The sequence below is a fragment of the Mustela putorius genome, unplaced genomic scaffold (genome assembly GCF_011764305.1).
Source record: "Mustela putorius furo isolate JIRA1106 unplaced genomic scaffold, ASM1176430v1.1 tig00003850_pilon_pilon_pilon, whole genome shotgun sequence".
In the NCBI taxonomy this organism is placed as follows: domain Eukaryota; kingdom Metazoa; phylum Chordata; class Mammalia; order Carnivora; family Mustelidae; genus Mustela; species Mustela putorius.
The window spans coordinates 17,598,715-17,625,307 of NW_025422002.1; the positions used below are offsets into that span (position 1 = coordinate 17,598,715).

Here is a 26,593-nt window from a genome sequence, read left to right on the forward strand (position 1 = left end):
AAGGGGCTGCCTTGGAAACCCCCAGCCCTCTGCCCCAGAAAGCCCAGCTTCTGAGTGGGACCACTCTGGCTTGGTGCCGCTGGGTGCCCGAAGTGGCATGGCCTGGGGCAGGGTCCCCGCACCCAACACGCTGGCTCGGCCTCCCATGTCCGCAGGCATAAGTCTGGGCTCACCGCCGCAGCAGCAGCTTGGGGTGGTTCTTGCTCTCTAGGTTCTTCTCAATGAGGTCGGACAGAAGCTGCTTGAGCACCCCCGTGGCGTACTCCATCTCACCCTGCAGGGCCGTCATGATGAGTGAGGCCACATTGCCCCGGTCCCGCATGGAGAAGCTGCGCTGGGCCTCCAGTGTGCGTATGAAGGTCAGCAGGAAGTGCTTCTTGGTGAGCAGCTGCCCGAACAGCGTCAGTGACTTCTCCACATTGGCCTGCACCTGGGGGAGAGGGGGCAACCCATGGGTACACTCAGACCCGGAGGGGCACCCAGGTCCCACAAGAGAGGCAGGACAGGAAGGCTGAAGGCAGGGCCAGAGGGGGGCCTTACAAGAGAGTGACACATTGCCCTAACAGGTCCTGGGGCCTCAACTGTCCTCGGCAGAGGGAATGTGTCCAGAAAACTACTTGAGAAGCCCATCACAGGCAGGGACCGGGGCAGACCAGTGTCAGTGCAATGTGTAGAACGAGGGCCACCCTCCTTGCAGTCGGATCCTGGAACCACCATCTCCTGCAGCCTTTCTCCCACAGCTAGGAGGAAACTGAACTCAATGCCCCATATGCTGGGCACCAGCAAAGCACAGCCATGTCTCAGTCTGCACTCACAACAGAAATCACTGTCCCCACGCCACAGAGGACAACAAAGTCCAGAAGAGAAAGAGGCTTGTTCAGGGCCATGTGACATGGAAGTGGGGAAAGGGGGTAGAGTGCAGGGACGGCTGGCTCCAGGGACCCTACTCTCTCTCTTATGCACAGCAAAACAGGAGATTCCCCACCAGACTATGCTGGAAGCTGCCAGTGCCACTGCTGCCAGCCCAGGCAGATAGGTGACAAGACCCAAGTAGAATACACTCATAACTAAGAGAACATTCAGTCTGACACAGCAGATGGTCACATCAGGAAAGAGACGTGATAAAGCACGTGGAGCCCTCAACGTGGCAGCCATCCCAGGGATGGGGAGCTGCTGGGCAGCCCTGGTTATCCAGGCCTGAGCCAGAGTGACAGGAAGGCCCATTCCAGCAGAGCTCAAGAGGGACTATCCCACCAACAGAGCTGTGACAGGGAATGGGATCCCCCACATCCAAAGCGTGCAGAGATGGGATGCCCTTGGCTGGATGGCATGACTGCTGAGCCCCTGCCTATTCCTAGCTGAGGACTAGGCACCTACCTGCCTCTGGGGAGCCCCTAGAGGACTTCAGGTCCAGCCCTCTTCCTCTCAGCAAGCTCACGCCCATAGCCCAAGTACCGTCAACAGCTCCACAAACCAAAAACCCAGCTCCATGAGGGCCACCATTCTGCCATCAGCCCCACACTTACCCCAAAGAGCCATGCAAATTCCTGCAGGGCCCCCCACCTCCCAGCCCACAGAGCAGAGCCCCTGCCCTACGAAGCTCAGCATCCCAACAGCCAGCAGCCAGGCCCAGTGAATGGGCACTGTGGCACATGACATACCCAAGGCCTCACTGGAACAGAGGCAGGCTCCAGTGAGCCTAAGCTCCAGCCACGGTGATGGGCTGGAATGCGGGCCAGCCCCGCCCCAGGCCCCTACCAGGTCCGTCTCCCCACCACAGCAGAAGCATTACAGGGAGCCGAGGGCCCTGCCTCCCAGGGGCCCTTCCAACCTATCTGGGCCATCTCCCAGGGGTCCCAGGAGCAGGCAGACGTCCCCGTGAGCTCCAGCCGACAGCCCACCTCCATCTCCTTGAGCACTGGATGGTCCTCAATCCCAGGGAAGAGCACCCGCATGGCATACGTCCGGTAGTCAAGGAACGGGATGCCGGCACCGTCCAGGTCGTTGGTCAGCTCATGGATGTCTGTCTGCAGCTCTGCAAAGGCTGCAGCCACACGAGGTGTCAAGGCAGGTACCCCTCCAGCCCCAGCAGCACCCCCTCAGGGCTAGGCTTGAACTCGGGCTCTGCTGCTCCCTGGCTGGGTAACCTTCAGGAAACCCCCAGGCCTTCCAACGCTGACATGTGGACAAAACTTCTGTCCCTCGGATGGGTCACAGGAGGCACCAGACAAGAGCAGAGAAGGTGGCATGCCTGGGGCCGGGCTGAGAGGGGCTTCCTGCAGTTAACCCTGGCACTGGGGGGCAGGGAAGCTCTGGGGGCCGGATTCCTCTACTACCTAAGGGCACACATCACTCGCCCTGGGTCCCAGGCCATAGCTGCCGGGAAGAAGAGGATGTGGCCAGGGAGAGGAGACAGGAGGCTTTCTTCAGGCCCCTGAGCTCTCCACTCTGACAACCACCACCCACCGGGCTGGGCCCTCTCCATCGCCCACCCTGCTTGGAGCAGCTCTGTTTCTTTCAGAAACAAAAGCAGGCAGGGCTAGGGCAGGCCTCAATGGAACATTCCAGAGCTGTGAGGTGTCTGCCCTGCAGCGCCACGGGGGAGGCACTATCTGATCAGGAGCCAGAGGAACGCGAGGCAGGCTAGGGGCCGACTGGCAGGTTTAATTAAGAGCCGGGACCTTCATCTCCTAGGCACTGCTGCCGAGCGCCTGGTTATCACGGCCTGGCTGGTCCTGCAGCACCCGTTGGCCTCTGCCCCCAAAGCCATGCTGGCAGATAAAGGTGTCCTGTGTGCTGGCCGCGGCATACAGCTGCCCCCTCCCAAGGTTCTCCCTGTCCACGGAGCTCCCCATCCAGGCCACCTGACTCCCACACAAGGCTCACACACCTGCCTGTGACCTGCGGGATGGCTGGGCTGGTCCACGACCTTTCAGTTCTCAGACAGGCCAGGGTCCTGACCGGATGGGACATTCTAATCCCCATGAAGCTACCAACAGCCCAATGTCAGGCCTGCTGCAGGCACGAGGTCCCCATGCAGCAGCCATTCCCAGGGCCTCACACCCTGCTTCCTGCTCAGGTCCCTTTCCTCATGCCCCAAACAGGAACTCTCCCACCACTTGCCTTCCAGAGCTATGGCCAGCATCTGCAAAATGTCTGAGGTTGCTCTTAGCCCCTATGACAGGTCCTTCACCTGTCAGTGACCATGAGTGTGGCTCCATCCACCCCTTGCAACCGCCCCGGCAAGCCAGGAGCCATGAAGAGAAAGGGGCCATCCCAGGCTGGCCCAGGGTCCAGGTCACCCAGCCCTGCAGTGCCACCTTGCAGCAGCCAGAGAAGCTAAGCAGGTCTAAGGTTGGCCATCACAGGCCAAGGTTACTGTCTAGTGCCTAGAGCCTGCAGCACACACAGAAGCCAAACCCGCCCCCACTCAAGTGGCCACCACACAGCCCAGGGTCTCCATCCTAGGCCATCAGGCTTCCCTGCAGCCCCCGACATGTATGCCTGCCTCTCTTCTGCCCATTCTGCAGCAGCACACTCGGTGCATGGGCAGGGAGAGCAGTATCTGCTCTGCCGGGGAGGAGCCTGGGCCTGGGGCACACTGGCCTCTCTGGGTCATGTGGGACGGAGGTGGGGCGACCCCTGCCTGCCAGGACATATCCCCTTCTCTGGGGTACCCACTCCTGCCCTTGGGGTCTGCCAACTCTCACTGGGGGCTGCCAGGAGAGCAGGTTTTAGGGAAGGGGGGTGTGGGAGCAGGCATGGCATGAGGGACTGGGTGGGGCCGGGCCCAGCAGGAAGGCTGAGCTTGCCCCCTGTGCTCATCCGGGCATCCCAGGGAGAGGCTGCTGAAGATGAAGTTGAGGGTCCAGGCTGGCCATGCTGGAAGCCAGCCTGCGCCCCAGACTCACCCTGCACAAAAGCCCACACGACGTCTCTCTACTGAAGGCCCTAAGCTGATCTCCACCACTCACATAGCAGGGTCCTAAGGGACACATGCCCCTCATAGGAGGCTAGGCTGAAGCCTTATTCCCAGGACAGCCCCTAGAAGACAAAGACCTCTACCGGCCAAGGTGTGTTATGTACTCAGGGCCTAAAAAGAGGGCCCCGGCTCATTGGTGCCGTGCCTGACCCCAGGGACAGAATCGCCATGCCCATCCTACAGACAAGGAACCTGAGACATGAAAAGGTCATGTGTCTTACATGACACGAGGTCCTGCAGCCAAGCAGGCTCACAGACACGAGCTCTGTGGCTCCAGGGTCTGTGTCTCTGGCATCATCCACAGAGGCCAGACTAACCCCAGGGCCTAGATGCAGGCCCTGGTCAGAACCTCACCTGTCTGCCCACGCCTGTACAGCAAAGGCACCAAAAGGCTGAATACCGAGCCAAATTGTGGGGAGGACAGGGCCCAGCTCACATGGGGTGGCAGCCTCAGCAAGCCTACCCCTTTTGTCCCCAAGCCACTGCCTGCCCCACACACATGCACGCATGCCTGTGACTCTGACAACGCACCTTCCTTGCACTCCAGGGCCACGCGGGACTCCAGGTTGTCCATCTGTAGCTGCAGCCGCTTGAGGGTGCGGTCAGCATCCCGAGACTTGCGCTTGTAGGCAATGAGCACAGCGACGATGACCAGCAGCAGGAGGCCCCCGCCCCCGCCAATGCCAACAATGGCAGGTAGGGTCAGCAGACTGTCCGAGTATACCTGCAACATCCCTGGCGAGAACTCGAAGCCGCCAGCCCGGACCTGGGGGTGGGGGTACAGGCCACTCAGGAGGTCCCTTGCCCACTGGAAGCTCCAGAGGCCACTGGTACCATGCCCCTTGAGAGACCCATGGCACTTGCCCCTGGCCTGGAGCGGGCAGCAGGTGGGGATATGGGTACTCAGGGCAGGTGCTGGACCTACCAGGGGCCCTCAGGGCTGAGTAAGAGCTGAACTGCCCTCTCTCTGGGCCAGAGGCAAGTCTGGGGCTTAGCCATAGAGTCAGGATTGCCCTGGGTGGGGCAGGGTCAGTGGGCTGAAGGCAGGTGGGGCCCAGGAGACCAGAGCTGGAGCCAGAACATGGCTGGGTGGGCCTGGACGCACCGTGACCTTATGTTGCCCCGTGAGGTTGGGTGACTCGCACAGCAGCTGGGTCTCTGAAACAGTGAGGGCGCAGGGTGTGGAGCCGATGAGCACCGTGTAGTTGAGCCTCGAGTTGCCGGGCGCAGGAGGCAGGAGGTTCCGGCCCTGCAGGGGTGGGGGTGAGCCAGAGAGCCCCATGGCCCCACAAGCCCTCCCCCTCAGGCCCCCCAACCCCAGGCTCATGGGGGCCCACCTTGAGGATGAGCGGGGAGCTGGGCTTCAGCTCCAGGAGGCCCGTGGGGCTGAGTGGCTCCAGCACAGGGTCCGGGTAATAGAGGAAAGAGGAGGCGTTGAGAACCAGCAGGGCGCGTACGTCATCCATGACGAAGCCCAGCTCGTCGGGCCGCTCCCCCAGCTCCGGGGGGCTACGCGTGGGATTGTCCACCGACGGGGCCCGGCACACCATGGTGGTGTCGTTGTACACCAGGCAGCTCTGGGGACACAGGTGTAGATGTTGGGCTGGATGCTCCCCACACAGTCAGGCCCCAGCAGGGACGAGTGGCTGCCGCCTTCCCTCCCCAGGATCCACCCCCTCCGTACCCCCTCCCCCACCCCACAGTGGCACAAGTTGCTAGGGATCCCACAAGGACTCACATTCTCCCTCTCGACACCTCCATATTTGGCTCTAATGCGGGGTTCGCGGACGGTGGCCAGGTTGGTGCCTGTGACCGTTAGGAGGGTCCCTCCGCTGGAAGATGGGTAGGGGGTCACGGCGGGGGGAAGCTCTGCCCAGGCCCAACACACACAGGTTGGGCCAGACATAAAGTCGAGCTCCCCAAAGATAGTGGGCAGGTTAGAATCCCTGTGCACTGGACTTCCAATGGCACCAACCACGTCTCAAGGTGCACACGGTCCCTCGTCCTGAGAGCCTTGACTCTGGGCACCTCACTGCATTTGTCTGATCTTTCTGAAGAGCCCAGCAGCCCAGAGTTTAGCAGACAATCTGTGTCCGTGACCAACACAAAAACTGGGCTCTTGCATCCAGGAAACGCAACAGTCCGGGTCTTCACATACCCATGTGGGTCCTGCTCCCCGCCGCCCCCCACACACCCGCCCATGCGGAGAAGCACAAAGAGAGGTGGATGCAGGAGCCCCACCCTGTGTCAGCAGGGACCACACAGCACAGATGGGGTCTTGGGGGCTCACGGTGGGCTGTGGGGGAGGGGCACCCACCTGTTGATGCTCCACTCAGGGTCGATCTTGAGGATGGTGGGATCCTCCGTGTAGTTGTACTTCACCTCCGGGTTGGTGAGCTGAGCGCGGTTGATGTTGATGACAATGGGGGCACTGCCGGGGCTCTGCCCAGGGGGCGTCAGACACCGGATTTCTCTAGAATTCCTCCTAGAGAAGCCAGGAGGGGCGGTGAGGACACAGGTGTGGGGCTTGTTTACAAGATAGGCTCAATAGCTTGGCTCTGTCACCAACAGCGGTACAGTCAAGGCACCGGCACTTCCTGGGCCTCACATGCCCACCTGTAAAACGGAGCCCCAGCGGGACCCGCTTCAGGTACCCGTTGACTGTTCCAGCCACTTTCCGGCCAGGCCTTCCAAGGGGCTCAGCGTGTACCTCCCAGAGGGCCACGCTCAGCATGGATTTCCACTAAGGTAAGCCAGGCACATGGTCGCTACTCCCACCCCTCCTTCCGTCTCCTGATAGAATAATCGAGCCAACCCAAGCCTGGGCCATGTGGAGACTGAATGAACTGGCCAGGGTGGAGAGAGCACTTGGTGACCCCCAGTGAGCAGCAGTCAGTCACTGCCTACACCTGGGCCCCTGTCCCCTCAGCTCCTTCAGCGCAGCAGAGGCCCCCCGCCACTGGGTCCACTCCTGCAGCAAGGCTGCAAACACCAATAATTAGTCTGAGAGCGGATAATTACCACAGGAAAATATTTAAAGGGCCGTTCCATTATCATCCCTAATCTAAAATTATCCACTTCAAGCCTCAAGGCTTTTGTCAAGATTTTTTTTTCCTCTCTTAAGAATTTTTTTTAAATACTTGTGCTCCCAAGGGATCCCCTTCACCCCAAAACAGGGCAGCTGTGCCTGCCCCTCAGGTCCAGGCTCCGCCCACCCATCAACCCTGCCTGCCCTGCCCTTCCCACTCTAGGAGGTAGCCTGTCTCCATGGTAACACTCTCCGCCTCTGGTTTCCATAGTGATCACCCCAGCCTGGCTCTCCACACCCCCCTTGTTTCCTGGGCAACGGGAGGGGGCATGCAGCCATCTGAACCAACCACCACCCAGGAAGGTAGGCCTTGCCCTGGCCCCCCACTCCACATCTATAGCCCATACCAGGAGAAAGAGCAGGGTCGGCCCCCAACAGACACAGCGACGTCACTGCCCGCATTCAGGTGGCTGCCCTCGATGCCAATCCAGGTGCCCCCTGAAAGAGGCCCTCTTGCAGGGCTCACCCGGTAGAAGGTTGGAGTCTATGGGAAGAAGGGACTTCCTTGAGCTGCAGGAAAGGCCTGCCCTTCCGGCCAGAGGCCTGCTCACACCTCCAGCCGTTTCCCGGGCCCTGGGTGCACATGGGCTCTCATATGCAGCCCACAGGCAGGGCCCAAAGTGTGCAGGAGGGACCTAGAGACAAGGAGGGGAAGGGAGACCAGAACAGAGGTGTTGCTGGAAGAGAGGACTGATGGAGGACCAAGAGTTCAGTCTGCCCTGTAGCTAGCCCCTAGCCACGGGGGGGGGGGGGGGGGGGGGGGGGCAGGGGAGAGGCTTACCACAAAGGTGAGGCTTACCACAAAGGTGAAGCGCTTGGGGGACAAGGCCCGGTAGTGGGGGGAACAGTCTCGCACACACACTTCCACCAGGGCATCGTGAGCCCGCACGGTGCTGGCATCCCCAATCTCACAGACGATCCTGCAGGATGCCAAGGGGCCTCAGCGGGCTGCAGGGTCCAGCCTGGGTGCCAGGGCACCCCTGCCTGCCCACCCTAACCAGGCTGCACTCACTGCTCAGCACTGATGTACTCGCTCTCCACAGGGCTGCATAGCACCTTGCCCACACGCACGCCCAGCCGCACGTCCTCAAAGCGCAGGCCCAAGTTCTCGCCCGTGATGGTGAGCCTCGTGCCCCCCTGCCGTGGGCCCGTCTCAGGGAACAGCTGCAGAGATGCCAAGGCTGGGACGCCGGTGCAGTCCGCCACTGCGGGCTGAGCCGGGCAGGGAGCGGGAGGCGGCCAGGGGCTGGAGGTGCTGGGGGGTTGCCTACCTTAAGGATCTTGGGATCAGTGCAGCGGCTGCTGCCGTGACGGGCATGCATCCAGGCAGCAGGCGAGTCGGCAGGGCAGTGGGGGCGCAGGGAGCAACGGCGCTCCGCCACGCACCAGCCACACTCGAAGCGTGGGTCGGCCTTGAGGCAGAGGCCACAGCTCTCTCGCAGGGCTGGACACTTGTACAGGTGGGCTACAGGGAGGGACACGGTCAGCCTGGCCTGCCCTCAGTGCCCCCTCGAGCCCCAGGCACCCTGCCCAGCTCACCCTGGATATTCTGAGGGTTGTCAATGACGAAGTTGCCATTCCACACCACCGACAGGTTCACAGGCAGGTCGCTGACATCATTGCCCTCGTAGGAATACTGTGGGCAGTAGGTGAGCAGGTGGTCAGGCTATACACACAGCCTAGACTCTGGGGTCACAGGCCACTGCCCAGGGTGGTGGGGCAGGGCCTCCCTGCCTCTCCTGGCTATCTCTGGGACTGGCCCCCCAGAACAGGCTTGACAGGACAGAGTTGGGGGCTCTGCCTTCCCAAAATAGCATTTCCCATCTGGAGCCGGAAATCCCAGAGCTGCCCACCTGCCAGCCAGCCGAGATGGCTAAGCTGTCACACCCAGTTCTGCCTTGGCTTACCACCCCGCAAACACACACACGCACACACCCCCAACACACACAGGGCTTCCTTCCTGGTGCCAGAATCCCCGCTCTCCAGCCAAACCTGTCCCCAGTAGCCCCATGAGGCACACCCTCCAGGGTGACCTCCATTTCCCCCTACAGTCTGCTCTACCACAGAACCAGAACTTCCCAACTGGCCCCCTTGGAACCTGCTTCTTTGTCTGCTGAATGGATTCAGTGATCCTGACACCAGGACTGCCCCGAGGTTTAAGACGTGTGCCCCTGAGCCCTGGCCTGGCAGGAAGCAGCATCAGGGAAGGCCCTGCCCTCCCACCCCCCAGGCTGGGCAGGGCTTGGGGACAATACCACTCCCTGGGGAGCTGGGGCCCAGCACTCCCAGCTGTGTCCCACTTTCTGCAGCTGAAGACCTCCACTCCATCCCAAAGCAATTCATCACTGTTTTATCTGCAGGAATTTAATTGGATCCTATCAAATTCCCTAGTACTCCCTTTTCCCTTTCAACACCATCATAGGAAAGACAAATGTGGGCTGGGGAGGGTAGGAGGAAGGCAGGACAGCAGGGACAGACTGGGGGATGGCAGAGAAACAGGGCAGTAGAGGTACGCACAGACTCCTGGAGAGCAAAGAGAGGTTGGAGGCAGCTGGGGTGGAAGCCGGGGGTGGGCGTGACAGATCAGGAGATGGGATGGGAAGGACAGGATAGATAGGAAGGTGTAGGGACCTCTCCAGCCAGGTGCAGGCCACAAGGGCCTGGCTAGGTGGCTGACCTGCCCCCTGCCCCCAGGAGGCTGCTGTGACCCCCAGCCTGCCCCGCCAGACACACAAGGCACTGCTGGCCAAGGAACCACCGCCAATGGCAGGCGGCCACACCTGTGACCAGAGGCCTCTCCCCTGGAATTCTCTCCTAATGACTCCCTTCTTGAACAATGAGGAAACCAGGCCTGCCAGCCGTCACAGAGCCCGCCAGGGGAGAGCTTGAGGCTGGTCTCAGGACCACCAGTGCAACACTACCCCCATCCACCAGAGAAGGATGTGGGTCTGTAGCAATCGCTGTTGCTCAACTCGCTGGACTTGACCAAAGGCTTCTGAACTGTTACCCTAGCAGATTCCAGACTCCAAACATGGCTGCTCCCCAGCCCTCGGGCCGGGTACCATGCGCCATGTCAGCCACTGTGGACAGTTTCTGGGTCTGGCCGGATGCAGAAAAGGAGCCGAGAGCCTGGACCTTGTGGCCCTGACTTCGGCCCTTCAGGAAGCACAGGGGAGGCTGGCACACGGGCGTCCCGCACAGCAGCCTGGCTGCCTTGCCCACGCTGGAAGAGCTCATGCAAAACCATGTGTGCATATCTCACCCCGTCTGCCCAAGTCACCCTCTCCCATGTCTACGATGTGCTCCCGCCAGGTATCTGGGCAGCTCTCAGCACATCCCCCTGCAGCCCACCCCCGACACACACCCCAACACAATCAGGGGTGCCTTCTGAGCCATCCCAGCCACACCTGCCCATGCACTGTCTCTGTGCTAAGAGCAGAAACCAGGTCGTAAGGCCGTGAGGCTGAGCAGCACATGGGGCGCCCGGCAGCCCCCTGGCCTCACCGAGGAGTTTTGGCACTGCAGGCTGGAGCTGTTGAAGCGCAGGGCGGTGACGCGGGCTGGGCTTCCTGGGATGTGGAAGAGGCACTCGTAGCCACGCTGGCCCGACTGAGGCTGCGGCAAGTTGCGAGCGGCCAGGGTGATGGGCTTCACCACACCCACTGGCACGTAAATCTGGGTGGAAGGCAGGATCTGTGGGCAGTCCTGGGGGCGACAAAGCTTCGGCTGAAGGGCTGGTGCCACCAGCATGGCGTGCCCTACCCACGGCCTTGACCTCTGTGCACAGAGCCTGCGAGCACCACTGAGCCTGCTTCACACACTGGGCGACCCAGGACTCAGAATGAGCTAGACAAGCTGGAGGCGGGAGACCTGGGTTCTGTACCCACTGGGCTGTGGCCTCCCCACTGTGTGCCCATGTGCCCTCGCAGGGCTCAAGGACCCACCCCACCAATCGGCCACCGAGGGGGCCCCATCTGGCCCACAGCTGGAAAGGCCCTTGAGGCAGAAGCAGCCGAGGGAGCGTGTGGGGCGCTTGGGCTAGGAGCTCCCAGCTGGGGGCCCAGAGAGCATGTAAAAATAGCCAAAGCTGGGCAGGAAAACATCCCGGGCCCCCAGGGCCAGCATCTCGGCAACAGTGACTGATGCAACGGCCCAGCTCCCTTGCAGCACGGCAGGCAGCAGCCTTGGGAGGAGAAGGCCCCTCGGGAACTACGCTGAGCTGGGCTTTAAATAGAGATGCTGAAAACAGGCTGTAATCCCCAAGCCCTGCAGCACTCCCCAGGCGGGCCTGGGCTGGGCTGCTCCACCGAGGTTGTGGGGGCCTGAGGAGGTAACCTGGGCTGCGGCAAGGCAAAGCCTGGCCGGCTGACCGCTCACTGCTGGGTCTGCAGGGATGCACCAATGGGGAGAGGCGGGTGATGAGGACACATACGTAGGGCCCACCGTTCATATGTTCAGGGGCCCACACCCACACCAAGTGCTTCTCTGGCCTTCAGAGAGGTGCCCCAGCCAGCCCCCGAGCCCAGGGATCTGCCTGCTGCCTCCCCAGCCCCTGGTTGCCCCTCCTGGACCACCAGCAGCTCTGGCTCCTTCTGGCCACCAGGACTGGGCTCCTCTCACCCTCTAGCCTCACAACTCCCTCTATAGACACCATCTCTGTTGCCCAGGGGCCCCGGTCTCTCCCTTGGGGTGTGGCCTCTGTGCCTGCATCAGGCCAGAGTCTGGCTCAGGCTACGCCTTGACACCCAGCTCCTGAGGGGCCACCCCACAAGATCCAAACCAGAACCAAAGGTGGGAAGCAGGGTGAGGGTGAGGAGTCCAAGGCCTTCTGAGCAACAAGACTGGTCCAGCTTGGCCCACGTCACACTCCTTAGTTAAGTCCCCATAGAACCTGGGACTACAGCTAAAGAGGGTACATCTGTGGGGTAAGTCCCTCCCTTAAGCGACCTCCCTGGACCCCAGGACTGCCTGCAACCCAGCCCTCAATATGCACACCCTATAGGAGGGCCCTCTTATGTTTCTCCACTGAGGCCCACAACAGCCCTCCGTGGGGTCACTAAGCAGCTTTCTGCTGCCCATGACCCTGCCACCCTCATGGCACCTTTGCCCAGATGCCCACATGAGCCACGCTCCCAGGGAAGCCCACTGTCCTGGCTCTCACACCACCTGCTCACACAGACACCACCCCTGACCCAAACGCCCAAGGTCCCTGCCTACCCCTGGGCTGCCCCCAACAACTACCCTGTCCTGTCATGTGCGACATTACACCAGTGAGTGGACAAACAAAGATCCGGAGGGTGACCGTGGAGGCTGGCCAGAGGAGGCTCTGTGAGGAATGCCCCGAGGCAGGCTGCATGTCCTCTGCTCCCTCCATGCCCCACAGCCAGCTGGACCCATACGTTCCTGCCCTGTCTGACCAACGGGACTGCCGTCCACTGCCAAAGCGAGGGCCCTGGCTTCTGAGCCCAGCTCTGGACCCTGAGGCTGTGCCTGGGGAACCCTGCATGCCCACTCCCCGCTGGCAAGTGCCCAGGTCGGCCTGTCCTGGTTCTGAGAGCCTGGCTGTTCATAAATAAAGTCAGTGTCTTGCCCAGGCTCCAAAATAATTACTACCTAATTACTATCAATTACTACGCAGTACCTCAGACAACTCCAAGAACCAACCAGCCGCACTGCTGGGCAGTCTGAAGGCTTCCCTCATCCACACAATGCCGGTCCCCAGGACTTCCACACTGGCCGAGCCAGACATCTCCCGCTGTGGGCTCCCACTGCACTGGTCCCCTCCCTGTGTCATCCCTTGGGCATCTCTCTGGTCTGTAGCCTCCAACTAGAGGTCTTCTTCTGAGGCCTTCTTGGAAGGCTATACAGTAGAGCCAGTGACCAGGCTGGGCTCAGGTCAACATAGCCTCAGAGAATGTCCCTAACACCATGAGCCATGAGATCAGCATCTCAGCCACCCATGGGAGCTCTCGGGTTTTGCCACAGCTCTGAAACCCTGAGCTCTCCCGGATGGCCTTACCTCAGACACATTGACACGGCCCTCTAGAAAGGCGCAGTCGGCAGCGTTGTGAGTGCACACGTGGCGGTATTTGCACCAGTGGCAGGGGAAGGAGCCGTTGACACAGGACAGGCAGCTGCGGGAAGAGAGCAGAGCAGTGAAACTGGGGCAGCCTGTGCCTCCACCCAGTGGCCACATGGGGCTGCACTAGCTCCCTGCTGGTTCTTTGGCAGCAGATCACAGTGCCACCTCAGGGCCTTTGCACTGGCTGCTCCTCCTGCTGCTCAGAGAGGCCCGCCTGGTGCTTCCCTCTCACTTCACTGCTTTTCTTCCAGACTCAGAACACCTGACAGCCCACCCCAGTGTCTGCTGACAAAGCAAACGCCTAAAGCCTACAGTGTCCACTGAGGTGACCACTGGCTATGCCAAGCCACACGTGACAATTAGTGCTGGGAAATGTGTCGGAGCAGATGTGGAAATGCATTTTCTATTCCAAGCTCAATGAACTTCAGCTTCAATTCAGGAGGAAAGCCATCGCTACAGGGCCTCAGAGACCAGTCGTGGACAGCCGCCTCCCCACCGAGAATGCAAGCTCTGCCTGGCAGAAGCTTGGCCAGTTCACGCCCCCATGTCCCCAGGCCTGGACAGGGCCCTTGCTGTGCTCTGGCCCATGCAAACTCCTGTGGCTGGCACCCTGTCATCCCTGCATCATCCCTGCAGCACCTGTGTCACCCACCTCACCTGGAGAAAACCACCTCTGACTTCTCTCAAGGACCTCCCAGCCTACCGGCCACCCTGCTTCTCCAGAGACCTTCCCTCCCCTCCGGCTCTGAGCACTGCCCCCTGCTCCAGAAACCCCAGGCCGCCCTGGGCAGAGAGAGGAAGCTGGCTGACACCGACACCTGGGTCCCCCGTGGGCACCCACGAAGAGCCAGGACAGTCAGTCTGGAGGTCAATAAACAAAGGCCCCGCTGAAAAACAGCTGCCTCCAGCTCCGTGGCTGAACCACACAGCCTGCGTGGGCCTTCCCGCCACCCCCCTCACCCCTCAGGGGCCTTCCAGTCTGGGTCCCCTCCAGGTCAGGCCCGGGACCCCAGCTTATGGCAGGACGCATAACAGGTCACCGGTTCCCCTGCTCTTCCTCTGAGGCCCCAAGACAAGCACACCGGGGCAGCAGCAGGGAAACGCCCAACTTCAGCTCTTTGTGCCCCCAGGGGCTCTGTCAACCACCACCAGGGCGGACCTGGACTCCTGTCTGTCCCTGAGCAGCAGGTACCTGGCTCCAGCAACCCGCCCCTGCCCATGTGGCCGCACAGGAGTATCAGGCCAGGAGGGCCAGGAGGACCAGAACACTCACGACTGGTGGACGCTGCAGTTGTAGAAGACAAAGTCCACGGACGCAAACTTCTTGCCGGTCTCCTTGGACTTCAGGTAAAGCTTGACCACCCGCTGGTCTCCTGCAGAAGCAGTGTAGGCCCAATTCACCGGGCCACCTGGGGCCAAGGAACCCAGGGCGCCAGCCCACGATGGGACGGCCTCGCCAAGGACGTTGCCTGCCACCACGTGCACAGGCACGCCTGTGCAGGCATCTGCTGGCAGGCACCTGCAATCCCCACCCCGAGCCATCACCTGCTCCTTCCCCTGCCACCCCACAGGAAACATGCCTATTCCCTGACTGAAAGGATGGCTGCAGGGGCTGTCCCGGCCCCAGGCCATGGCAACACTCACCCTGACCTCGCGTGATGGGGGCCACCTCCCGCGCAGAGGGTGAACGGCAATGGATCCGACCATCCTCCAGGATGCTCTCAGACTCAGTGAAGTCCTCGAAGGAGCAATTGACACCAGCCGAGAGGTCGGGCACATTCCGGGCCTGCAGCACGAGCTGGGACCCCCCATGGCAGGAGGCCTCGGTGAGCAGGCCCCACAGGTCCCCCTTCCCCCCATCACCTGCCCCCGCCCCTGGGGCAGCCGTGCTCACCGGAACCTGAGACATGGTGACCGACACGTTGCGAGGCTGCACCGTCAGCTGGACGCACTGCAGCAGGTCTGAGGCGAAGCGCTGGGGCTCGTCGGCCCGCTCGCAGGCATCCTGCCGGGAGCAGCTGCGGGCACAGGGTGCTATGGCTGGGTGGGGGGAAGGCAGCCAGAGGGGCACCCCGAGCCTGCCAGCCCCTGCTCAGCAGGGTAATCCTCACCCGCACTTGGAGGAACCCAGCAGCTTTACCTGGTACCCTGTCTTTACTGGGGTGAAGGTGGGTAGGCCATCACTTAGCCAGTCCCAGGCAACTTCGCCCAGGGGAGACCCAGGGGCACTCACAGGGGAGCTGCAACGGCCACAGTGTGGCCATGAGGGTCCCCCCAGATCAGAGACTGCCAGGGCCCTGCAGCCCACCCCTGCACCCCATCCACTCACATGCTGTGTAGGACACACCAGCCGCAGTGGGGGTCCCGTGATCCCAGGCACAGCTCGCATGATGTATACTGCACACAGCTTTCCACGGGCACCCGGGTCACCTGCCAGAACGGGGAGCTCAGCTTCAGGCCCCCGCAAGGCCCTTCCCAGAGACCGCTGCCAGCCCACCTCCTCACCATCACTGTGTGTCTGCTATACCGGGCCCTATTCCCCTACATGAGGGAAGCTTCCATCTCTGGCCTTTCTCCAGCACGGTCTATTCAACGGCGGTCCTGTGACCCTGACTTGGCCAAGTCAGGCCAAACTGGGTCTCTCCCTGGGAGACAGCAGCCAGGAGGCAAGCAAGCTGGTGCAAGTGAACTACCCAGAGAAGAACCGACAGCTCCAGCCAGAGTCACTCCCCCATCCGTCTGGACTCTGAGCTCCCCACCAGAGCGTCAGCCCCAATCCTAAGCACAGCTGCAGGCTGGGTCCTGCTCACCCTGACCTCGCCTGCTTGGCCCTGAGATCCTCCGAGAGCTGGAATAACCTGATGGCCAGGAGAGGAGCAGAGGAGAAATGAGAGCTGGCCAACGAGTGAGGCCTGGCCTCACCAAACCCATCCTAGACTGCCCCACCTGCCCACCCCCTTGGCCAAGGGGTCACCAGCTTGACAAGAGCAGAGGCTGGCTCCAAGTAGGCTATGCCAGGGATACAAATGGATGGGCCTTGACCAGGGGGGCCAGGCCAGGCACCAACCCCATGGGGACAGCTGCCTGAAGCCCCAATTGGGCAGATGGGATCAGGGCCATGCAGGGCCTCAGCCCAAGAACTCGGCGCCCCAGACATGTACTCTCAGCCCTCGGATGACGTCAGTATTCTGATAAAACTTACTCAAATAACTGTTCCTGAGAATGTGCAACTGTTCAGGGAGGGGATGGGAATTCCAACGCTGATGGGGGAAAATCTAGAACCAGTATGGATGAAGTAGATCAATGACAGCCATGCCCGGCACCCTGAAGGTAGCCCCCCATCCATGCCCGCCCCACGTGTCTGGCCACAGGCCACCCACCTGCTTTTCTGTCATCGCATAAAGGTACTGGCGGTCAGGGCTAAGGACCAGGTCCCGCAGGATGGGGCTGCTCTCCTGGGCCACCACGCTCTCATAGGCCAGGGCTGGCCGGCCACTGGGGTTTGCCAGGTCCACCAGGATCTGTGGAGTGAAGGGCCAGAGTGGGGCTGTGCTAAAGTCTTTCTGCCCCAGCCCCACACCTACTGCAGGGCAGGGGTCTGGAGCCCCTCCCCCGGCTGGCCTGTAAGTACAAGGCTGAAGCCTCCACCCACCCCAAGGAGGCTGCGTAGGATAAACTATGGCCCCATAGGTGGGTCCTGCCCTAGCCTCTTTAACAGTCAACAGAGACTATGGGGATGACCATTACCCACTACCACCCATCACCAGCCAAGTCTGGCATAGAGGTGGCGGGAGCCCCTGGCAGGTGCCCCACCTTTCCTAGGGCCAGGCTGGGTGCCCCAGAGGAAGGGCTATTTGTGCAGAGGGTAGGATGGAATGATGAGGCAGCAGGGGCCTTCCAGGGAAAGGGACATGTCCAGTGTGGCTGAGAAGTGTAACTGGGAGACTCCGGGGCAGGGAAGCAGCACTGGAGTGAGGGGCCAAGCCAGGGTCCTGGAATGGGGTATACTCCCACAAGAAGGCAAGAGGGCAGGCATCTCTACAGCATGGAAATATATTCCAGATCCCAAACAAACCGGGCGTTAATTAGCCAGCACTTCTCTGCAGCTTGAAATGCTGCAAGTATTTTTAGTTGCTTTTACCAAACAAATGTATTTAATTAACAGAAAGACCCAGGGGGCTTTCCAGAGATGGGAGTCATGAGGCAGCGTCTGCCCAGCTCAGCTGGTCCTGGGTAAGCTCCCAGGGCACAAGGTAGCCAGCCCTGCTCCATCAGGCCCACCCTCCCTGGCTGTAACCAAGTGGCTAGCCCCCCTCTCCACCTCTGCCTGGGGCTGGGACTCAGCCCAGCACCCCTCTCTTGCGCCTCCACGACAGGCCAGGGCAGGCCTCACTGGCTGGGGTGGGCCGCAGAGGCAGCGAACACCCCTGCTCTGTGTGGGCCCAGGGCGGCCAGCCAGGGTGGGGCGCTATGTCTCTGGGCCAGAGGCTGCCTGCCGCAGGGCTGCAGGCGATGGGGAGGGCTGCATTCCTGAGAGCCCGAGGCCACCCCCCACATCCGCTCAGCTGCCTCCCGGCCAGGCAGGCAGGCTTAAGTCAAACCAGACCCGGAAGAGCTGAGCCCTGAGCTGGACAGGAGGAGGCAGCCACGGGCTGGGTCAGGAGCCGCCCAAGGGGAAGGGGTGCCAGGTGAGGGCCCACAGCAGCCCAGCCTCAGCACCCCCACGGGTGGTTGTGCACAGGACCCCAACCTGTGCGCAGCCAGCTCCACAAACCTCCTGTCCTGCTGGGGCGGGTAGCCAGCACAGGGAGAGCCCACTGTCAGCTTCTCAAGCTGGCAGGCCCAGGCCAACATCAGCCATGGGAGACGTCAGGAAGGCCCCCAGCACAGCCTCTGGACCCACGCTGCCTAGGCCTCAGCCCCAGCTCAGACAACCCCAACTGTACAACCGAGGTGGGGTGCTGACCCTCTTTCTGCCTCAGTGTCCCTACTTGTGAAATGGGGATGACAGACACCACTCCCCACATCAGAGCTATTCTGAAAATTAAACAAGGACCTAGCCAGTGAGCCAGGAAGAAGGGACACAGAGTGGCTGGGCCACAAGGCAATCCCCACACCCTGGCAGCCATCCACCCAGGCCTGGCAAGGCCAGCCTGGACAATGACCAGGAGGCAGGGGACAAGAAGGTCAGGAGGGCAGGGCCCGGGTGCAGGCAAGGGGCAGCAGCAGGACCCAGATCTCCAGACCCAGTCTCAACTCAACTGATTCATATCAAGACTCCGGATTTCCCCCAGAGCCCTGCCCTACGCCTGGACCCCCTCCCTGCGGGGGCTGCCTACAGTCACCTAGAAGCCCAGGCCCAGTCCCAGGCCTCCCAGCCCCAGGCCCCGTCCCGTAGTGCCCCAACATGGCCCTTCAAACCAGACACCTGGGACTTCCACCCCAGAGGCCCTGACAGCCAGGCCTGACCAGACCTCAGACCTGTGCACGCTGGGGGTGTGCCAGAACAGGGATGCTTGAGGGTCCCCAGGCTCTCCCACCCTGACCAGCAGGCACCACATGGAACTCAATATGACAACCCCCTTCAGCCAGGTCTGTTCTCCCCCACCCCCACCCCAGCTGAGAGCTGAGGGCCGGGCCATGGATACCAACTAAAGGACCATCCACCCATAGCCCAGGCAGGCACAGGCAGACACTCCAGGGAAGGGTACAGCCAGGGGGCATACCAGCTCTGCGGCATGGAAGGGGGCAGGCAGAGAGCAGGCCTTCTCCCCAGGGTCCCGGGGAAAGCAGGCGGGGAGGCAGGCCAGTTGCAGGCTCCGGAACACCCCGCCCCTGGGCTAGCAGTGTGCCAACTCTGACAGGTGGCCCCTGACAGCTGCGGGGGGACCAGGCACGTCCAGCTGTCCGTCTGCCACACATCCATCTGTCTACCCACCTGCCTAGCACCGGGCAGCCCTAGCCCTTTCACACGCCCAGGCAGCCTCCATGGACGCAGGACATTTCTGGAGGGCATCCGGGAGGCAGGGCCAGCAGGCCAGTGGATGGACATGCCACAGGTGGCAGGCCCCATGCCGTGCAGTGAGTAGCCATCATCCAGGCTCAACAGGGCCCCAGCATGCACACATGTGACAGTCAGATGGGGGGGAAGGAGTCCAACCCACGAATGACTAGGGCTCAGGATAAACTGGCAAGTTCCCAACTGGTTTTTGGGCTGCAGGGCCTGTGTCACATAGACGGGTAAACTGAGACCTGCGAGGGCCTGCCAGAGGACCTACACCTGGGGCCAGAATCTGCCCCCAAAGTGGGAGGGATGCAGCACGCCGCAGGGAAGGCATTCCAGGGAGAAGGGGTGTGCAGGGTGGGCACAGGGCCAGGCAGCAGGCAGGATGGCAGGACGGACGGCGGGACACGTGCCGCTGGCAGCACACATGCCGACGCCACTCCCCAGCGCGCAGCTGTCCGGTTGAGGGACACCCACCTGGGGATGGCCCACCCTGGGGCAGCTGGGCTTTCGGAGGGCACAGGAGACTTCCGGCATCCCCTGGTATCTGCCCGCCCACCTCCATCCAGCTGTCACCTCCATGCTCTGAGAAACTTGCTCCAAAGACCACTAGAACTTCCCACAACTAGCCACGACCACCTTCCCTCCCACGTGCCACCACAGAAAAACCTCAGGCCCCAAACCCAACTCTGTTTCTCTGCTGTGGTGCCCTTCCAGCACCTGCAGAGAAAAGACCCCTCTTCCCTCTGCCCAGATGGCCAGAGTGGGGGTAGCCAGTCTCCCCAAGCCTGCCTGCTGGGTTGTACCAGGCCCAGGCGCCCCCGGGCTCTGACCACGGGGACACAGCCAGCCCTACCTGGCCTTTGCCCCAGCCCTCCAGCTCTGCCTACTTCTCCAACCAGGGTTTTTTGCTACACCAACATATGTGAGGGAGTCCCCTGCATTCTGAGCTGTCAGAGCCCCCAGCAAACTCTCGGTGCCAGGACCCCAAACACTGTGGGCCACACACCTACCCACCAACTTGAGGAATCACCTGCCCCTTCCCACAGAGGCCGGGGAGCAGGGTCATCCCTTCACTCCAGGCCAGCAAAGTCCTGGAGCTTAGGACACACCAGGGGGTCCTGCAAAGAGAGCCCTGTGCAGGGCCATGGGGAGGCAGCTGGGGGCAGGTGGGCAGCCCCTGGCCCCAGAGGCCCAAACCCCAGGCTGGCCCAGCCGACTGCCCCCACACCCATCCCTGCGTGGCTCTCACCAACTGTTGTGGCCCGGCCAGGTCAGCTGTCCGTCCAGCCCAAAGCCAACAAAGGGCTCATTCTCTGGGCTGAGGGCGGGCAGGGGCACCGGGAGGATGTCTGGGCCGTGCAGGCTGCTTGCCAAGACCGGCACGCGCCCTAGCTGCCCGGAGGCAGGGGGCTGCCCGGCTTGGCCCTGGCCTGGGTGGGGAAAGAGTTCCCTCCTCTGCATGCCCCAAGATAATAGCCCTTGTGTCCCTATCTGTGGAATGGGGGTTCACTGACAGGACCAGACAGCAAGGACCCCAAAGGTTATAACAGGCCAGCGGGCAGTGAGCTGTCTGCAGGGCTGGGACCCCACGGCTATCTCCCCACTCCAGTACATGTAGCTGCCCAGCCTGTTCCCAGCCCTGCCCCCCAGGCAGCAAAGCGGTACCAGGAGGGGCTGCGTGAGGGGCAGGGGCCTCTTTCACTCCCTCTTTGAAGGAGTCCATCATCTCCTCTCCTTCCTAATCAGGGGCCTGTGGCTGAGGCCAGGGTAAAGCCAGCTCCTGGGCCCCTCCTCACCCCCTTACAAGCTGCCACAGGATCTCCCCCTCCTCTCGCTGGGGGCAGGTTCCAGGCCCTTTCCTGGGACCATTCTCAGAAAGACCAGGAGGAATTTGATACTGGAAAAGCAATTAACAATTTCCTCTTGGCAGTACTTGGGTAATTAAAACATGATTTGCAGGAGGCCTGGTGGCTGTAACTGGGCCAAACACACCTGGCGAAACTGGGGGGAGGGTCCCAGGAACCTTGTCTTTTCCAAGCCTAGCCCTCGACACAGAGAAGAGCAGACACCAACCAACATAAACAATGGTTCTCCTTGACCTTTGGTCTCTTCCTCTGCCAACAGAAATCCATCTCACAGGGCTGTGTGAGAGTTCAGAAGCTCACAGTTCCAACAGCAGAGGAGGGAAGACCATTTAGAAGCTACTTGGAAACCGGACCCCTGAGGCAAGATGCTGCCATGGCAGGGGCTGTGCATGGCGGTGCAGGCCACACAAAGCGGGGCCACAAGGCGACACAGATCACACAGCCTTCCGTCATAGATCTCTGAGTGGGACTGTCCTCAGCGGGAATGTGGCTAGAGTGCCCATTACAGCCTGGGATTTAATGAGCCCCAGGCCATACAGCGACCCTCCAACTGATGCCCTTGTCTCAAACCCAAGAACCAGCCACTGCCCACCTTCCCATTCATGACCCATGTCACCCACGCTACTCTCACCCCCTGGATCTCCAACATGAGCAGGTAGATGCAACCCTGAAGCCACCACAGTCATCTGGCTCCCTGCCCCTAACCAGGCTAGACCTCTGGAGCTTCTCCCAGAATTCTGCAGGACAGGTCCCTGCCTCCACGTTGCTGAGCACCACAGGGTCACCAGTGACCTGTCCACCCCAGGCGTGTCCACCACAGGATAATGGGTAGTCAGTGCAGCCCAGGCAGCTTCTCCTACCTCAGCAAGCATGAGAGCATCTCTGAGCTTTGGCCCTACTGTTCCTTCCTTCTGGAATGCCCTTCCTGGCAGACTCCCCAGCAGGGATGTTCTAGTCTGTGTACCCATCTTGCTGTGATGCCGGGAGTTCTCACACCCTGACCCCTGAGAGGGTGGGTCCTGGAGGTCGGGGTCCTGTCTGCCCATAAGGAGGGAAACTGTGCACTGCGGACACTAATCTTAGGCCCTCACGAGGCCACCCCCAAACCCAGACACACACGGGATCGGGCACAGGGTGGCCGCTGCCAGCTGGCACCCGAGGACATCATTCTTGTTCAAGTGCCTCTGCTCAGGCTGAGGCCTGAGCTGCTGGACCCCACAGGGAGGCAGGACCCTTATGCCTGCCTCGGGCCACCACGGGCCGCCTTCTCATGCAAAGAAACAATGCTCGTGGAGCACTGGCTCTGGGACCAAGGGTTGGGATGTGAGACCCAAGGGGGAATGGGATGTCCCTGTGCCCTTCTGGCACCACACACCACAGCCAGCCACACCCAGGAGAACCACAAAGAGCATAGTAGGTCCTCCGTAGGACATACAGACATCCCTAGGGCACTATGCAGCAGACACGCAGGTTCCAGGGACTACATCATTGGCAGGCAGAGGCAGGGCACTCACAGGGCCCCCCTTGGGTGCAGCAACTAAGAGACAAGAAGCTGGCAGCTGGGGCCTCTCCACTCTCCACCAGCAATGCTCCAGGGGTCGAAACGCCCCAGGGCCTAGCAGCCCGCCATAAACATAGCCCGACAGGAGTCAGCCGCTTTGCCGGGTGCGACCATACTTTATCCTGGAGACGGCAACAGGGGCAGCCCTCAAGGTTCAGGACAGAAACATAAGCCAGGCCCCGGTGCCCCACTCCCAAGGAGAAGGCCCGTAGAAACGCAGCCCCACGACACTGTGACACACAGGACATGGGCACAGCATGCACACCGTGGCCCCGCCCACCACAGGCCTGCTGGAGACAAGGCCGCACCTGCCCTAAGCCAAAGGTCCCCTTGTGTGCACATCTGCCACACGCCCCGTCGTCAGGACCGGTGAGAACCAACTGGCAGCCCAGCACGGCAAGGCCAAGCCTCACAGAGAACAAGAGAAAAACAGACACAGACGATGTGCTGCCGGTCCCCCACGAAGCCCCCACCTTGGCAAAACAACCCTCGGGATGGACATCCCCCACTGAAGTGGAGCAGGGGAGAGGGGACCTGCTGCACTTTGTGTGACAAGCTCCGGGCTGCAAGGCCGCAGCTGCGTTGCTTCCTGTGGGCACATCCCATTTCCGTGTGGACATTGGTTACACACGAGCCGCCTGCAGGATGCAGGGATCTCCCTGCCCCACCCCCGCCATGCTACAGGGAGCTGCCCGCACGCACTCAGGGCCCACGGTTCAGCAAGACAAGAATGTCTGCAGGCGCTTAGCCACCAATGATGCAGGCTGCCCTGGGAGCCTCTGCGGGTCTCTAGGGAGCAGATTACTAGGAGTCAAGGGCACCCCCACCCCACACACACACAAGATGCAAATCCACAGGGCTCCAGGCAGAAGAACAGGAGGTGGTGACACTCCTTGTGGCTGAGGAGCTGGGGGACTAGGGGCCTGGTCCTGCCCAGCATCTTTCTCAGGGCCACCATCCTGCCCCCAGCCCCATGGGGGCTCTCCCCAGTGCACCTCCTGCATAGACCTGGGCTCGAGAAGCAGGGACCCCTGCTGGATGCATGGAATAGGCTTTCGCCCAGGACAGAGGCTCTGGGGCCGGGACCTAAGAAGAGGCTGCCTCTCAACAGGTCTTGGAAATACCACCGGACTCTGAATTTCGGCATCCTATGAGGACGGGGAGGGCTGGGGAGAATGGAAAAAGCACCCACAGGGAAGCTTCTCGAGCAGAGCCGTGAGGCCCCTGGAGGGTAAGAGGTCTCCCAGTCACCGGCAGCCCAGGGCCAAGGCAGCACATGCTCAGCAGCCACTAGCACAGCCGGGATGCCAAAGAGGTAGGTGAGAGCAGGGAGCTCCTGGGGCCCAGATACAGCCAAGGCCTGAGTACACAGGGACAGTGGCCTGGCCGGGCCCCAGCGCCATGGCCCAGATGCTGTGGCCACAGCCCTGTCTCCCCTCCATGTGAGGATCACCATGCAGGAAGTAATGTCAACCTCCCTAGGGCCTCCCAACAGCCCCCAGGAGGCACGGCCCACCCAACATCGGGGGAGGAAAGCACCATGGCAGGCCTCCCTGCTAGCTACACTCCTAAACAGCCCAGCCCAGCCCCGGAGCCCAGCTGGGTGGCTGTCCCGTGGGTCCTACCCCAAGGCCTAGCACCCTGCCAGCCAGCGATGCCACAGCCCAGATCACCGTGGTCATAAGCTGATAGCCCACAGCAACCTTGGGTTGGCCCATGCTGCTTTCTAAAAACGTGCCATTAGCTGCCAATGCTTAACAATAAAGAGATCTAACACAAAATATGGATTTCCGGATTCTCTTGAAAAACCGGATGTTGAGGCAGACGGGGTCCACTTTTCCCCTGGCACAGCCTCTGGAGAGAAGGGTGGCTCAGCCCAGCCCTGAGCCCTAGAGCAGGCATGGTATCAGGGCCAGCCTGGCCTGGGGGTGTCCCTCACCAGGCCCAGAGGTCAGGGACTGTCCCCACATATGCTTTGCAGAAAGGGAGAGTCCAAGAAGGCCTCCAGGCTGGGGCGGGGCATGCAGGGCACCTGCTGGCAGGAGTCCAGGGCAGGTCCTCTCCACACCCGCTGTGAGTACCTGAGCTGACTCAAAGGAACTCAAACCCACCCATGGGAGCTCCTGCCAGGGTCCAGGGGTCCCTGGTGGCCACTCAGAGTGGGAGGGGAGGGTGGTACATGCAGGACTGGGGCTCAGTGTGGGGAGGGGTCAGCCCAGGAGGACAAGTGCCTCCGTTGGCAGGGAGGGCAGCAGGTGGTGAGCAGGGCCTCTAGGGAAGGCCAGGGGAATCAGGGAGCACCCCCCCAGCCAGCCCTGAACAGCTGAAGTTGGCAGGTCTTAAATTAATCGGCTACAATTTTACACAACAACGTTCTCCTTCTCGGTGGGGCCTGGCAGAGGGCCAGCTGGTCCCTAGAGCTCACCAGTTACTTCTTAAAGCTGAAGAAAAAACCAGGCCTGGGGAAGATGGGGGCCTGTCAGCACAGCAGGCCTGCCCCTGACCCAGTGGTGGGCAGGGGTCCCCAGGGCCCAGGCCCCAACCCATGACTCAGATAAAAGAGGAGAGGCAGTGAGGGAGCACAGCGCTGGACTGGGCTGGGCCAGAGATGCTCCCTACCCTCAGCTGGGGTCAGGATGACATAGTGGGGAGGGTGGATGAGGTAGGAGAGAAATTCTGCCACAGGTGAGAACCATGCACAGCAAAGAGCAGGTGTCCTGCACCATGGGTCAAGGCTGGAGGCCTAGCTTGGGAGTCTGGGGGAGGTTATGGAGAGATGGGGCAAGCAAAATAAGACTGAAACCCCTTCCTCCAGCCCCTAAGCTGCTTCAGGCCTCCAACAGCAGACATGTCCCAGGATGTGACGTGGGGTTTGAGGGTGCCACGGGTCCTAAGAAATGGGCAGGCAGAAGGAACAGGACAAGCTATTCTACCCAGGGGAGCTGGATGGAGCTGGGACGGGTCTGAGGGCCAGGCAGCCACTGGCTGATGTGCTGGGCAGTGGGGAGAGAGACCCCTGAAACTGGCAGCCCAGGGCAGGCATGGACAGTGAGGAGCTCCTGGAGTAGCAGCTGTCCTGGACTCTGGGCTTTCTCAGAGAAGGACACGGAAATAGGGGTCCTAGTTTCTTTCCCTCCAGGGACCCCCCCCCCAGCCCAGGACAAAGAGGGAGCCTGTAGTTATAAGTGGGGACGCTAGAGCCAGTAAGCCTAGGCATATGTAACTGCCGCTGTGTGCCTCAGTTTCCCCACCTGTCAAATGGACAACAGAGTTGTCATGAGGACTCAGATAGGCACCACGACAATGAAGAGCTAACTCTACTCCTGAATGGGACCAAACGTGCATCAGGCCCTGAGCCCTGCCAGCGCATCTTCTCGGTCTTCTTTATGCTATGTCTGGGTAAACAGACTCAGAGGGGCAAGCCAGCCAGCTCCAGTATCACACAGTTGGCAAGGGGGAGAGCTGAGACCACACCTGATCTCAGCCATGTGTGTGTGGGATTAGGGTGCAAACAATTGGCCACAGAACATGAACAACTAACTGAGAGCTTCCTAAACACCCCCCCGCCTGCCGCCTACTTAAGCAGGTGGGTGCAGGTGACTGGTCCAGGGAACAAGGTTGAGGCACACCTCTACGGAAAAGCCTCAAAACTAACACGGATTTAATTCCCCAATGAGGGGCCGATCCCAGCACCAGGCCAGCAGCTGCTGAGCACAGCAGACCCCCACATACCCTGGAATGGCACAATCCACTCGCCTGCAGTGCAGCACCCAGCCCAGACGGGTCCAGGGGTGGAAGGAGCCCATGCCTCGGACAGCGCTCCAGGAGGAAGGTGCAAGGAACAAGCAGAGGTTTCCTTATGGATGAGCCTAAGCCCAGCTCCCTCTCCATACAGTGGGCCTCAGTTTCCCCTCTGTGGGACCAGGGCAGAGAGGGAGGAGAGCTGTACCAGCTAGACTCACAGAACTCCCACCCAGACAGTGGCCCTGGGGCCCAGGAGTGAGGCTG

At 61.3% G+C, this 26,593-nt stretch overlaps 1 protein-coding gene across 1 annotated transcript in view; it reads right to left on the reverse strand.

The window, feature by feature from the left end:
* The window catches only part of PLXNA1 (plexin A1), a 49,452-nt gene that overhangs the window by 12,475 nt on the left and 10,384 nt on the right, over nt 1-26,593 (reverse strand). Inside the window, exons 4-22 of the mRNA XM_045063397.1 lie at nt 16,533-16,673; nt 15,482-15,582; nt 15,047-15,170; nt 14,797-14,950; nt 14,426-14,525; nt 13,090-13,204; nt 10,575-10,775; nt 8,610-8,706; nt 8,342-8,535; nt 8,083-8,234; nt 7,870-7,990; nt 7,418-7,554; nt 6,300-6,467; nt 5,721-5,814; nt 5,320-5,559; nt 5,088-5,231; nt 4,514-4,748; nt 1,902-2,044; nt 174-430 (exon numbers count right to left, since the gene is read on the reverse strand). Coding sequence (XP_044919332.1) covers nt 174-430; nt 1,902-2,044; nt 4,514-4,748; nt 5,088-5,231; nt 5,320-5,559; nt 5,721-5,814; nt 6,300-6,467; nt 7,418-7,554; nt 7,870-7,990; nt 8,083-8,234; nt 8,342-8,535; nt 8,610-8,706; nt 10,575-10,775; nt 13,090-13,204; nt 14,426-14,525; nt 14,797-14,950; nt 15,047-15,170; nt 15,482-15,582; nt 16,533-16,673 — 2,918 coding nt within the window. The remainder of the gene's footprint in view (nt 1-173; nt 431-1,901; nt 2,045-4,513; nt 4,749-5,087; nt 5,232-5,319; nt 5,560-5,720; nt 5,815-6,299; nt 6,468-7,417; nt 7,555-7,869; nt 7,991-8,082; nt 8,235-8,341; nt 8,536-8,609; nt 8,707-10,574; nt 10,776-13,089; nt 13,205-14,425; nt 14,526-14,796; nt 14,951-15,046; nt 15,171-15,481; nt 15,583-16,532; nt 16,674-26,593) is intronic.